We start from the raw sequence: 15,288 nt of genomic DNA on the forward strand, positions 1-15,288 counted from the left end.
CCGCACTATTTACTTGGGTGGCAACTTTCAGAGATCTGTGTACATGGACACCAAGATCCCTCTGCTCATCCACACTACCAAGTATCCGACCATTAGCCCAGTACCCCATCTTTTTGTTATTCTTCCCAAAGTGAGTCACCTCACACTTAGCTACATTGTATTCCATTTGCCACCTTTCTGCCCAGCTCTGCAGCTTCTCTATATCCTGCTGTAACCTGCCACATGCTTCCTCACTGTCAGCAACTCCTCCGACTTTCGTATCATCCGCAAACTTGCTTACCCAACCTTCTAACCCCTCTTCCAGGTCATTTATAAAAATGACAAACAGCAATGGTCCCAAAACAGATCCTTGCGGAACACCGCTAGTGACGGCACTCCATGAAGAAACTTTGCCATCAACTACTACCCTCTGTCTTCTTCCATCCAGCCAATTCCTAATCCAAACCTCCAACTCACCCTCAATGCCATATCTCCGTATTTTCTGCAGTAGCCTACCATGGGGAACCTTATCAAACGCCGTACTAAAATCCATATATACCACATCTACCGCTTTCCCCTCATCAACCTCCTTCGTCACCTTTTCAAAGAATTATGTACCAGCTTTGACTTTCACTGGAACAGGAACAGTGTTTCTGATCTCTTGTTATCTCCTTTTTGAAGGGTTAACATTTTCCAGCTGTGTTTTTACCTGCAAACATCTGCCCCCAATCAACTTTTGAAAGTTTTTGCCTAATACCATTAAAATTGTCCTTCAATTTTAACATCCAGATCCAGTCTTTTCTTTTCCATCGTTATTTTAAAACTAATGAAATTATAGTTTCTGGTTCAAAATGCTTCCCCAATGACCGCTCGGTCACCTGCCTTGCCTGATTTCCCAGGAATAGGTCAAGCTTTGCACTTTGTCTAGTAGGTGCATCCACATACAGAATCAGAAAATTGTATGATATTGGGAAATGGTTGTAGGAGTAGCAAAGCATTTTTAAAATTGTGAAATTTTATATGTTCAAAATTTTATATGTTGTATTACAGAATTAGCATGCATGTACAGCATGCATTGGGGAAGGAGATAACATGTTGACCTTTATACCAAAGGTACTTGGAGTGCAAGAATGAAAAGTCTTGCTACAAATGTACAGGATTTGTGATTGCGTCTCTTGAACCGTTTGCAATTCTGGTTTCCATATTTAAGGAAGGGCTTGTTGCCATTAGAGGCAATACAGCGAAGGGTCACTCGATGTGAGGGTTGTTTTCTGATAAGAGGCTGAGTAAGGTTAAAATAGATTCCCTACAGTATGGAAACAGGCCCTTTGGCCCAACAAGTCTACACCGACTATCTGAAAAGTAACCCACCCAGACCCATTCCCCTATACTTACCCCTGACTAATGCACCTATCACTATGAGCAATTTAGCATGGCCAATTCACCTGACTTGCACATCTTTGGATTGTGGGAGGAAACCGGAGCACCCGGAGGTAACCCATGCAGACACAGGGAGAATGTGCAAACTCCACACAGACAGCCACCCCCACGGTAAATTGGGCTGTACTCTCTGGAGCTGAAGGCTAAGCACCATTCATTTTGAAGCAAAATGAAAATTCTTTTTCATTCAAAGGGTTGTGAATAGTTGGAATTTGCTACCCCACATGGATGTGTCATAACTGAGTTTAATTGATGCCAAGATGTTTGATGGGGAAATAGTGGGAAAACTGAATGATCAGCAATGTTTCAAGCTATGCTGTATTTCAAAATTATACTCTAAAGATCATGTGTGTCACACTTATTTCTAATTCATAGTCATAGAGTCATAATTCCTTCAGTTTGTTTGAGTATTTGAGTAATATTCTGTGTACATCTTTGGTTTCCAGTTTGAGATGCTTACAGGTACCTTGCCCTTTCAAGGGAAGGATAGAAAGGAAACTATGACGATGATCCTGAAGTAAGTAACAAAATATTGTGTATTTCGTTTCAATGAATGGTGTTTTTTAAATGCTAATGAAATTATTCAAAACATTTTATTCTGAAATGTTTGTTTGTATTTATTCTTACAGAGCAAAATTGGGAATGCCACAGTTTTTAAGTCCTGACTCCCAAAGTCTCTTGCGCATGCTTTTCAAACGCAACCCTGGAAACAGGCTAGGTATTTTTGCTTTTCCTTAGTGATAATTCAACATTGTGCAGCTATTCTAAGATGATACCTTTATCTATATTTTTCAATGCACCTATTTCCCTCATATGGTTTAAAGCCATACTGTTTAAGATCAAAATGTGGGTTGTGCAAATCAAGATTTGGCTTTTGTAGAATTATAGCACAAAAGGAGACAATTTGTCCATGAAGATTGAGTTGCTGTCCATCTTCTATTCTTCTCATTGTTGTACTACAGAATTCTGCTTTTTAAATAGAAATCCAATTCCCTTTTGAAAGTTACTAATAGAGTTATAGAGATGTACAGCATGGAAACAGACCCTTTGGTCCAACTCGTCCATGCCGACCAGATATCCTAACCTAATCTAGTCCCATTTGCCAACGTTTGGCCCATGTCCATCTAAACACTTCGGCTTCATATACGCGTCCAGCTGCCTTTTAGATGTTGTAATTGTACAAGCCTCCACCACTTCCTTTAGCAGCTCATTCCATACTCTGATGAAAAAGCTGCCCCTTAGGTCCCTTTTTATATCTTTTTCCCCTCTCACCCTAAACCTATGCCCTCTAGTTCTGGACTCCCCCAACCCAGCGAAAACACTTTGTCTATTTATCGTATCCATGCCCCTCATGATTTTATAAACCTCTATAAGGTCACCACTCTGTCTCTGATGCTCCAGGGAAAACAGCCCCAGCCTATTCAGCCTCTCCCTATAGGTCAAACCCTCCAAACCTGGCAACATCCTTGTAAATCTTTTCTGAACCTTTTCAAGTTTCACAACATCCTTCCGATGGGAAGGAGACCAGAACTGCATGCAGTATTCCAAACGTGGCCCAAACAATGTCCTGCACAGTCAAAACATGACCTCCCAACTCCTGTACTCCATGCACTTTCCAATAAAGGAAAGTGTACGAAACGCCTTCTCCACTATCTATCTGCAACTCTACTTTCAAGGAACTATGAATGTGCACTCCTTAGGGCTCTTTGTTCAGCAGCACTCCCTAGGACCTTACCATTAAGTGTATAAGTCCTGCTAAGATTTGCTTTCCCAAAATGCAGCACCTTGTATTTATCTAAATTAAACTCCATCTGCCACTCCTCAGCCCATTTGCTATCTGATAAAGATCCCATTGTAATCTGAGGTAACCTTCTTTGCTGTCTGCTACACCTTCAATTTTGATGTCATCTGCAAACTTCCTAACTATACCTCTTATGCTCACATCCAAATCATTTATATAAATGATGAAAAGCAGTGGACCCAGCACCGATCCTTGCGGCATTCCACTAGTCACAGGCCTCCAGTCTGAAAAACAAATCTCTACCACCACCCTCTGTCTTCTACCTTTGAGCCAGTTCTGTATCCAAATGGCTAGCTCTCCCTGTATTCCGTGAGATCTAACCTTGCTAACCAATCTCCCATGGGGGAGCCTTGTCAAACGCCTCACTGAAGTCCATACAGATCATGTCTTACACTCTCTCTTCCCTCATCAATCCCCTTAGTTACTAGTTCAAAAAACTCAAGTTTGTGAGACATGATTTCCCATGCACAAAGCCATGTTGTCTTTCCAAATACATGTACATCCTGTCCCTTAGGATTTCCTCCAACAACTTGCCCGCCACAGATGTCAGACTCACCAGTCTGTAGTTCCCTGGCTTTTCCTTACCACCTTCCTTTAAATAGTGGCACCATGTTAGACTTCCTTCAGTCTTCTGGTACCTCACCTGTGACTATCTCAGCAACGGGCCCAGCAATCACTTCCCTAGCTTCCCACAGAGTTCTAGGGTACACCTGATCAGATCATGGGGATTTATCCACTTTTATGCATATCAAGACATCCAGCACTCCCTCTGTGTAATATGCACATTTTTCAAGATGGCACCATCTATTTCCCCACATTCTATATCTTCCATGTCCTTCTCCATAATAAACACTGATGCAAAATAGTTACTTAGTATCTCCCCCATCTCCTGCAGCTCCATACATTGGCTGCCTTGCTGATCTTTGAGGGGCCCTATTCTCTCCCTGGTTACCCTTTTGTCCTGAACGTATTTAAAAAAAACCTTTGGATTCTCCTTAACCCTATTTGCCAAAGCTATGTCATGTCCCCTTTCTGCCCTCCTGATTTCCCTGTTAAGTTTAGTGCATTCCACATCATAAGTCACTCTGCAAATTGTAATGTTCTCTCCCAGACATTTTGCCATTTTCCATAAATCTGTGTTCCCTGGTTACCCATTCTCCTGGCAGTGGAAACCATTTCTCCTTATTGACAATTTCAAACTGGTTCACCTGGAAATATGTTGGAAACCAAATCCATAAATAATTTTAGATGGTTGAAGAGTCTCCAGGATTACAGACATGAGGGATGTGGTACCAAACAACTTGTTGTTCAAATAAACTACACTGCAGTGATGAGCCATATGGCTTCATTCTGTGCTGTAATCTTCCATAAGTCTATATTCTGTATTCCTAAGCATTAGGAATGAAGATTTTGTGTTCAAGCAACTAGTCTGAATTGAAGACAACTAATTTAAGATGTGCTCTTTGCTGAACCCTTCCTATTATTCATTTGTTTTCTGAACACTCATGACAGTGAGCAAGAAGAGCATTCATGTGATTTCATTAATTGATCAGTGGTGCGACAAATGATGGTACCACTGAGGAATGATGAATATTTGTCTGAATACAAATGAGCCATTTTCTTTGTAATTTTTTTCAAATGAAAATTTTCCACTGTACTGTCATAAAGGATTGGAGCTCCACAGTGATGAGTTGAGAGGTTACGAGTAAACCATACACTTCTATTGCTTTGCTAGGAGCTGGTCCAGATGGTGTTGAAGAAATTAAAAGACATTCTTTTTTTTCTACCATTGATTGGAATGTGAGTATTGTTTTTATGCAATTTTTTAAACTGTATTTTTAGTCATAATTTTAAATCATTTGAATGTTCTTGTTTTCCTTTTTAATGTCATTTATTTTGTATGCCCAATTGCATTTTTCCAAATAAACAAATTTAGGTGCATTTATGGAACTGTTGAGAAGTTTTCTGATACTTGGAGTAAGCTATCTGTACTTCCTCTACCATATTCTCTGACAGAACAGTTTGGAAAGGGACCTTTTCAAACTCTAAATATTAATCTAATTTTGGAATTTTCATTTTCTTTTGATTCTTTGAAAAATTACTCATTACACAGTTCGTATTGGCATATATACATATATTTACTGCTTATTTCAGAAATTGTGCAGAAGAGAGATTATGCCACCTTTCAAACCTGCAATTGGTAGACCAGAGGATACTTTCTATTTTGATCCAGAGTTTACAGCAAAAACACCAAAAGGTAACTATTTGTGAAAACTCATAAATCTTCAGTATTAATCATTAGCAATATTTGGCTCTCTGTTCCACTGGCACTTCAAAGTAACAGTGCATGACACTCAATGCGATGTGACTGCATGATGAAACTAGCTGCTACTTTGTCTCACTGCTTTTTTAAAATTTGCATGTGATGTTGGGGACAAGGTTAGGGGTGTAATTCAATCTGTGATCGGTAACCAACTGAAGATCCACACCTTTTGAAGCTCCGCTTGATTGGTGATTGTAAATAGCTGCAGCATGTGAAATGTGATCTGCATGCAATTTTAGTTGCATTTGTGTGAAAATGATCCTGATGAGGTTTTATTGTTGATTTTATTGTTTAGATTCCCCTGGTGTTCCACCCAGTGCCAATGCTCATCAGCTCTTCCGTGGATTCAGCTTTGTGGCTGTTGCCTCTGAGGAAGAGCCCCAGCCGATGCAGACAGCTCCACATCCAATTGTACAAGTAAAAACTGTTTGATGTTTTCCACCAGTAATCCATTGAAAGCTGATACCACAATTCTTTCTTTTCAGACATGTTGTGTCACATTTAATGTTCGATGAATATTGGTAAATCCATTTCTGTCCTAATTGTTGCTGTATATTGGATTCTTTGGGAATTACTTTGTGATGCAATATTATTGGATTCTCTGAATCATGGTATAAATGCAGTCTCAAAAAGCAGGCCATTTGCACAAAATGCCCATGTTTTCATATATTTGCTACAGGGCATATGCAGTATATCAAATTCGGTGACCGAGAATTAATTTCTATGTTTCATTCAGCAACACACTTTTTTATTTGGTCTTTTTAAAACTATCATTTGTCATTGAAAAATTATTGCTCTGCTTCAGAAAAGGTGTAGATCCTCTGAAGATCCTCAGAAAAATATCGCCTGAGATATCCTGTGGGCTTTAACAACAACCCACCAGGTTAATCACAGAACATTTAGCTGTTCTAAATTTACTCTCTGCCTTCTGTTCACTTAGCCGTACACTATGATAGCAGATTAAATAGTCAAAATAGAACCTGATAATGTATTGATTCTTTAACCTTCAAGGATGATGTTGAGGGCACCGGATTCAGCATGGAAGGCAAGAAGCCTGTATGTTGGTTTTCAATTTGCCTTTCATTACTTGATTTTATAACAACAAATTAGAAACTGGGCATTGAAAGTGAAGTTTATCTGAGCTGTGCTGTACTTCATTAAAATACTTAACATTGAAAGCCAAACATATAATGCTTATTTTCTAAAACCAGAGTAGTTACTTCTGTTAATAATACATTTAGTAACACCAGATTGCATCCTTTCAGGCTTTTCAGACCTTTGAGCCTGTTCTGTTATTGGTAAGATCATAGCTGATCTGTCACCATCTATTCTAGATTTTGTTTTGTCTATTCCCTTAGTACAACTTCTTATGAAACAATATTTTATCTAGCTGTGCCTTAACTTTCGATGACCCTGCCTCCACTGCTCGAGGGGAATTCCAGACTTAGGACTGTTGGGGGAAAAATAAATCCTTATTCTCTGCTTTAAATGGGCGATACCTCACCTTAAAGCTATCTCCTTGTTCTATTCCTTCCCCTCAGGATCTTCAGTGTTGCAATAAGACTACCTGTCATTCTTCTTAACTCCAATGAATATGAGCCCTGTTTGGCCTTGATTCATAATGTAATCCCACCATCTCTAGAATCATCAAATTAACCTTTCCTGTGGATGTAGGTTTGCTTGCTGAGCGGGAAGGTTTGTTTTCAGACATTTTGTCACCATGCTAGGTAACATCAGTGAGCCTCCAGATGAAGCATTGATGGCATGGCCCACTTTCTACTTGTGTTAAGGTTTCCTTGGGTTGGTGATGTCATTTCCAGTTCTTTTTCTCAGGGGGTGGTAAATGGGATCCAAGTCCATGTGTTTGATGGTAGAGTTCTGGTTGGAATGCTGTGCCTCTCTAAATTCTCGTGAGTGTCTCTGTTTGACTTGACCTAGGATGGATGTGTTGTCCCTGTCAAACCGGTGTCCTTCCTCATCTGTATGTAAGGATACTAGTGAGAGTAGGACATGTCTTTTTGTGGCTAGTTGATCATGTATCCTGGTGGCTAGTTTTTTTCTGCCTGATTGTCCAATGTAGTGGCCAAACACATCCGAGAGGCATGGCATTCCAACCAGAACTCTTATCACCAAAAACATTGACTTGGATCCCACTTACCACCCCCATGAGAAAAAGAGCATGAAATGATATCACCGCAATAAATGGCATCACCAATCCAAAGAAACCTAAACACACAAACAGAAAGCGGGCCGTGCCACCAGTGCTTCTTCCGGATGCTCACTGATGCTTTTACCTAGAATGGTGATTAAACATCTGAAAACAAATCTTCCAGCTCAGCGAACAAACCTATATCCAGAATCTCAACCTGAGCTGCAAATCTTCTTGCAACTCACGATCCTTTCCTACGCTGCTTTTGAATGCAAATTTTGTCCTTTTCATAAGTAGGACTACTAAAACTACACGGTACTCCAGATGTAATCTCACTAACTCCTTGTCCAACTGTCGCGAAACTTCACTACTTTTTATATTGCTTCCCATGCAAACATGAGTACAACTCATCTTCTGCTCTTGTATATTGTAGTACCTTTTGAGATTTATTTACCAGGATGGTACTGCAGTGTTGTTTCATTCAATCAAAGTGAGACTGAAGTGGTTTATACAGTTAATTAATGTTTAAAATGTATTTGCTGAGCCAGTTAACTTTGCAAGCTATGATTTGTCATTTACCCAGTTCCATTATAAATGTGATTTAGCTTTTAATTAGAGCAAAATGTATCGACCAGGTTCTTTTATGTTCTACTGTGCAACTTACTTGTAAAGGTACATTTCCATTTAAAAATGTGCTTTATTGCCATGCTGCAAACCTTTTGAGTACTACTTTCTTGTCCATGGGTAGCTTGCATTTAAAATGTTCCTGAATTTTCAGATGTGAATGATCTGTTTATTTCAATTTCTAGTACATTCTAGATTGCAGCTTGGTAACGGGTATACCTTGGAGTGAACATTTCTCTCCTCCACTGACCCGTTTACTGTCTCTGCATAGGTCCCAATCCATTTTGCAATGGTCCATTTCTGCATTTCCCCACCAGATGATAATATTTCAGTAAACTTTTTTGCTCTCCTCGTAGTCCATTCTAACATAGCAAATTCATCTTTCCTGTTGTCCCATTTACCAATTAATCTTTTTTTCACTCTTACCTTCTCATCTCATAATCTTGAATACTAGCTTTTCCTTCCTGACACACATGCATTCCTACTTTAAGGAGAGTAGATGAAATGAGAAAGGAATTTATGATTTACATGGCTTAAATATCTGTATTCAGATGATAAACAATTTTTAAAAAACATTTTTTAACCTAACAATAAAACTAATCTTAATCTATTATCCATTAATCTTAGCAGTTTCAATTAACCTGCAGTTTCCAGATGTATGGGGCTATCTTACTAGAGAGGCTTTCATTGGCCAATCTCTACGTTTACTCTTTTTCTTATTGTTCATCTCTAATTCCCCTTGAGAAGAGTGGTAATCTTTGTGGTTCAAGTCATGTACTAGGACCACAGCAGCCCATGTGGTGTAGGTGCACCCACAGAGTTGTTTAGACGTGAACAGTGTGTGAACTTGAATTGTAAACTTGTCTGCCAGTAAAAACTTTGGTCATTGAAATAGACTAGAAAGATTTCGTCATAGGCTTTGACATTTATCTAATAGGCTGTGCTCATTAGATTTGTTGATTTTAATTGTTCTGGTACTTCTGGGCAGTTCAACTTCAGATTGAGTCTTGGAGCTAGTGAGAACCAGAAAACAGTGAGCTTCAACTCCTGAGTCTTAAATCTAGTGTGGCAACTAGATGCTCACAAATTATGTATTTCTTCAACATCTGAAAATGTCCAGTCCTATTCCAAATGGTTAAGCTGTTCTAAATCATTGTATGAAAATAACTCTATGGTTTGATTAGACTGTCAGCTAGAGCATCTGTTACTTCCTGCCCTGTCAACTTGCTGAAGTATAATTTTAATGACTCAAGCTTAAAATTAAAACTGGACCGTTTAGGTGCAATTCCTGAATGGATGGTGCAAATCTGAAATTGACACCCCGTCCTGAAAGCCGTTGAGGTTACGTTGATTGAACATTTCAGATCAACACTTTTTTTATTCTTCAAAGGTAGTAAGAGTTACAGAGCTAAGATGGGTAGATGCAGTTGATGTAATTGAATGGCTAACCAGGCTTGAGGGCTGGTTGACCCACTCCTCGTCCTATGTTTTTGCAATCCTCTTCACCTACATTGTTTTTCATTTTTCCTGCTATTACAACTTGAATTTATGAAAAGATATTTGCTTCTCTAATAGCAAAATTACTAAGTAAAGGGAAACTGCAGAGGTTTTATGATCACAGTCAGTAGAATATAGAAGGTTAGGTAAGGCTGACGATATTAAGCACGCTTTTAAGTTATGTTCCATTTCCAATTAATCCATGTTAAAATGGGGTGAATAGTTACAAAACAAAGAAGTGTAGATCTTTAATTTAAAAAGTTATTGAACTTCTTTGACTTTACTTCATAGTACAGCAAGTAGCATTTGTGTTTTTGTGACTAATTTCACACCTCTTTTGCAGTTGCACAGAACCAGTATTCAGTTTGTAGACAATTATGACCTGAAAGAAGACATTGGTGTGGGTTCTTACTCAATCTGCAAACGATGTGTAAATAAATCTACAAACATGGATTATGCTGTCAAGGTATGCATTTTTGCAGTGCAAGTCGTGTGTGACTAAGGATGATTCCAATACTAATTGACCAGTTCAGACTGAAAAGCATCTTTCAAATAAACCTTTTCAATGCCTAATTCCAAATGCAGTTGTGAAGATAGAAAACCAACAGATGTGGTGACATTTATTCTTGATCCCTCATTGCCTAGAAATGGTTCTTGTGGTAGTTATGTGCTCGTTACTTGTTGGTAGCCGATAATTGAGAGAATTTTGACCCAAGATTGGTAGTCAGAATTGTATGTGACACTACTCTGTAACATGAAGAAAATGTCTAGACATACATTCTGTATGATCTGATTTTGATGTTGCTTCACTATTATTGCTTCACTGGGGTGTTTATAGATTGTGAATGTTTAAAATATATATTTCATAACTCTTAAAGATCACTTCTGGTAAAAGAATCTAAACAATTCTGTGTAAATCAAACCTGGTAAACCCAGACATCAGATTTAGTATGGCTAATTTTAACACGGCAGCTTGATATTAGTTAATAAATTAGTTAGTTGGGGTGTGTGTATAGATGTGTCGCCTTTCCTGCACAATAAATTTTTTTTTTCTTTTTAGATAATTGATAAAAGCAAGAGAGACCCTTCCGAGGAGATTGACATTCTACTTCGGTATGGGCAGCATCCCAATATTATTACCTTGAAAGATGTAAGTACAGATTTTTCATCAAGTTTAGCCACACCACAATCTTAATTTTGTAGATTGCTCTTGTATAACTTTCTTATTAAAGAAGTAATTGACTCTATGCTGGGCCACAAAAATCTAACTTTCCCACAGCATTGCAATGCACATAAGTACTCTTACATTACAGTGAAAAGAATTTTCACATCCAACACGACGATTGAAAATCAAGTTTGTAAACTGTATTAGTATTTTAAATGGTCAATAGCTCTATTGGTGGTAAATTTTCTAATGTTTCTGTATTTCTACAGGTGTATCATGACGGTAAATATGTGTATCTAGTCACAGAACTCATGAAGGGGGGAGAATTGCTGGACAAAATTCTGAGGCAAAAATTTTTCTCTGAACGGGAAGCCAGTGCTGTACTGTACACCATAACAAACACTATGGACTATCTGCATGCACAAGGGGTAAATATAATTTAAATCATTTCCAAATATTTCATTAGCAAACAGCAGTAAAAGAAAATATGCTGAATGTTTTTCTTCATGATAATGATGCTGATAGTATAATCAAAAACAAAAGTTCACTTTCAATTTAAATATAATGCAAAAAAAAAGGTAACTTTCTGAATTTTAAGCATTGACAGTTGAACATAAGTTTAGATATTTTGGAGCATAAATTTTGTACTGAGCAAGTTAAAATCTAAATGTCTGATAGAATCTTGGAATCCCAAAGGTCATTTGGCTCATCAGGTCTGCACCTATCCTCCAAAGAGCATTCCACCCTATCCCCATAACCCTGCATTTACCATGGCTAATCCACCTGGCTTGCACATCCCTGGACACGATGAAGCAACTTAGCACTCAGCAAAAGCCCAGGCTTGGGGAGATTGTCACCCAAGGTTGGAATTAAATCTGGGTTCGTGGTACTGCACTTGCTACTGTGCTGCCTTTCATAGCTTTCATGTTAACTTGGAGACATAATTTAAGGATGTAATTCTTCGGATTTTAATTTTTTGTATTAAAATCTATCTTCTGAAAAAAGTGTAGAATCATTGAATCTCTACAGTGTCGAAACAGGCCCTTTGGCCCAACAAGTCCACATCGATCCTCCAAAGAATAATCCACCCAAACCCATTCCCCTACCCTATTATCCTATATTTACCCCTGACTAATGCACCTATCCTAGACATCCCTGAACACTATGGGTAATTTACCTTGGCCAATTCACCTGACCTGTACATCTTTGGATTGTGGGAGGAAACCGAAGAACCCAGAGGAAATCCACGTGGACAACATGCAAACTCCATACAGACAGTCGCCTGAGACTGGAATTGAACCTGGATCCCTGGCGCTGAGGCATCCGTGCTCACAACTGAGCCATCGTGCTGCCCTGAATATATGTTAAGGTCACTGAAGTCAAATTTTTCTACAGATTTTATCTTTTAGATGTAGAATTTTCTGCTTAAATAACTGAGTATTACTAATTCAGCTATCTCCTACAAGTGAACATTTATGTTGCAAACCAGATGGCTATTCTCCACAATAGATTGTGTTGCACTGTTATGTGACTGTCTTTCTCCAAGCTTTACTGCATCCTAAAACTTGGAATTTTCTTGCACTGACAAGTTATATTTTGGAAAATTTGTCCCAATTCTTTCAAAGTTCATTATTAGTTTTGGAGATTTTTTTGTGTTCAGATTTATCTCCAACATTCTGTGATGTCTACATTTAAAATTATACTTGTGTAATTGTCTTGATGCACTCTGTCTTGGTCAGTAAGTGAGAATCAACAGATGTAAAGCTGGAAAAGCACAGCAGTTTAGATGCCATCAGCCCGAAATGTTGCCTTCTCTGCTGTCTGACCTGTGTTTTTCCAGTTCACATCTAGTGATGTTCTTGGCCAGTAAATGAACTCAACTAGTGGTCTCTTGTTGTCCAGATCACTTAACTCGTTGTGTTTGGTTGATACCATCACCTATATCTAAGAATGGAGTATTTACTGCAAATCCATCCTCAATTTACCTTTTATTAGTTTGAATGTTTTGCCTTGTACTACTCTAATGTTTTAATTTAATATTATTCTGGATTGGCTTTCCCTCAACTATCTTGTATACCTCTATGATCACCTCTTGATGTTTCCCTTTAAGATTATAAAGCTGAATCTACATTTTAGCTCAACTTTGAGACAGGGAAATTTAGCCCCTTGGCTGTTAAATACACCAAATATCTTTAGTAATCATATTTCATGAACCAGAATTGGCCACAACACTCAGTACAGTTTGATCACAGTGCAGGCCCATCTACCTTGCTCTTGCATCCTTTCAAAAGTGTAATATCTAGAATTGGACGCAACATCTGTCAAGTCAAATCAAATCAATGTTTTCTAAAGCTTCGCCATGATGTCTTTGCTTCTATATGCTGTACTTAGCAGAATCACGCATGCCTTATTAACTCTTTTCTTAACCTGTCATTTTCAATTACCTGTACCCTGTTATCCTGCACTTTACTTTACAATTGTGTCCTTCAATTTTGATTGACTTGTTCATCCTATTGTTCTGGATATTTATTACGTGACTTGTGATTTCTGTTGTCAACGTATCTATTTTTCTCATAATTTTATAAACTTCTGTCAGATTTCCTCTCAGCCTCCACCACTCCAGAGAAAACACCCCTAGTTTGTCCAACCTTCCCTTATAGTTGATACACCCTAATCCAGTAGCATCCTGGTAAACCTCTTATGCACCCTCTCCAAAGCCTCCACATCTAGCCTGTAATGTGGTCACCAGAATTGAATGCTGAACTCGTAAGTGTAGCCTAACCAAACTTTTATAAAGCTGCAACATTGCTTTCTGACTTGTATTCAATTCCTCAACCAATCAAGTAAGCATACCATATGCTGCCTTTACCACCCTATCTACTTAAGTGGCTAATTTCAGAGAGCTATGGACTAGGAGCACAAGATCCCTCTGTACATCAATGCTGTTAATGGCCCTGTCATACTTTTCCATAACATTTTATCTCCCAAAGTACAACACTTCTCACTAGCCTGGATTAAACTCTTATCTGCTATTTCTCCACACATGTCTAAAACTTGATCTAAATTCCACTGTATCCTTTAACAACCTTCTATACTATCCACAACTCCCCTGATCTTTGTGTCATCTGCAAATTTTCTAACCCACCCATCAATATTTTCATCCGATTCATTTATATAAATCACAAGCAAAAGGTCCTAGTATGGATCACTGTGGGACACCACTTCTTGGGAATCCCCCAGCCAGAAAAACACCTTTCCACCATTAAGTTCTGTCTTATACGGGCAAGCCAATTCTGAATTCAAATGGCCAAGTCACTGTGGATCCCATGCATCTTAATCTTGATGATTTCACCATGAGGCATCTTTTCAAAAGCCTTACTAAAATACATGCAAACGGCACTTGCTGCTCTACCCTGATCAATCATCCTTATTAACTCCTTAAAAAAAAATCAATCAAGCTAGTAAGACATGATCCGCCCTGCGCAAATCCATGTTGACTCCCTAATTCAGTCACACTTATTCGAATGTATGTAAATCCTATCTTTAAGAATCTTCTCCTATAAGTTCCCAACCATTGATGTAAGACTCACTGGTCTATAATTTACTGGATTATCCTTATTTCCCTCATTAACAGAGGAACAATGTTAGCTACTTGCCAGTCCTCCGGGTCCTCCCCAGTGGCTAGAGAGAATACAGAGATCTTGGGCAAAAAGAATAGGAAGTCAGCACAGATATCACTTTGATTCAAGTCTCATCTTTTGGGACTCTTGAATAGCTCTTTAAGGATGGTCACAGTGTATGCCACAATGGTACAGGATTAACAAGAGCCCAGAAGTCTTAAAATCAAGAGAAGCTACTTTAGCAATATATGTTCCTCTGTGAGGGAGGTTAATTGGGAACAAAAATAAAAACAGAAATTGCTGGTAAAAACTGAGTAGGTCTGGCAGCATCTGTGAAGCAAATTCAGTTAATGTTTCAGGTTCGGTGACCCTCCTCCAGAACTGGGTAAGCATCTCACGGACCCGAAACGTTAACTGAGTTTGCTTCACAGATGTTGACAGACCTGCTTAGCATTTGCAGCAATTTCTGATTTACAGCTTCTGCAGTTCTTTCAGTCTTTATTTAGAGGTTAATTATGAGGTGGTTTCTTAACTGGAGCCAGTCCTGAGAATATGGCGAATCTCCATGGCTATACAGAAACCCATTCTGTTCTTCAAATTGCACATTACTCAATTTGATGTCCCTTGCGTGGGTGAGGTGTTCAATCATCCAAGATAAGTAAACCAGGTACAGTTGTATACTAAACAAAC

General features: G+C 38.6%; 1 protein-coding gene across 8 annotated transcripts in view; it reads left to right on the forward strand.

Annotated features, from left to right (window-relative positions):
- Nucleotides 1-15,288, forward strand: part of LOC122554978 (ribosomal protein S6 kinase alpha-3) — a 125,319-nt gene that overhangs the window by 98,964 nt on the left and 11,067 nt on the right. For 7 of the 8 annotated variants that reach the window (XM_043700470.1, XM_043700462.1, XM_043700463.1 and 4 more), the window contains 8 exons: nucleotides 1,866-1,936; nucleotides 2,049-2,137; nucleotides 4,956-5,020; nucleotides 5,375-5,477; nucleotides 5,839-5,960; nucleotides 10,157-10,279; nucleotides 10,874-10,963; nucleotides 11,248-11,406. In XM_043700470.1, coding sequence (XP_043556405.1) covers nucleotides 1,866-1,936; nucleotides 2,049-2,137; nucleotides 4,956-5,020; nucleotides 5,375-5,477; nucleotides 5,839-5,960; nucleotides 10,157-10,279; nucleotides 10,874-10,963; nucleotides 11,248-11,406 — 822 coding nt within the window. The remainder of the gene's footprint in view (nucleotides 1-1,865; nucleotides 1,937-2,048; nucleotides 2,138-4,955; nucleotides 5,021-5,374; nucleotides 5,478-5,838; nucleotides 5,961-10,156; nucleotides 10,280-10,873; nucleotides 10,964-11,247; nucleotides 11,407-15,288) is intronic. The other variant, XM_043700465.1, reaches the window with a different exon arrangement.

This window comes from Chiloscyllium plagiosum, chromosome 12 (genome assembly GCF_004010195.1).
Source record: "Chiloscyllium plagiosum isolate BGI_BamShark_2017 chromosome 12, ASM401019v2, whole genome shotgun sequence".
Classification (NCBI taxonomy): domain Eukaryota; kingdom Metazoa; phylum Chordata; class Chondrichthyes; order Orectolobiformes; family Hemiscylliidae; genus Chiloscyllium; species Chiloscyllium plagiosum.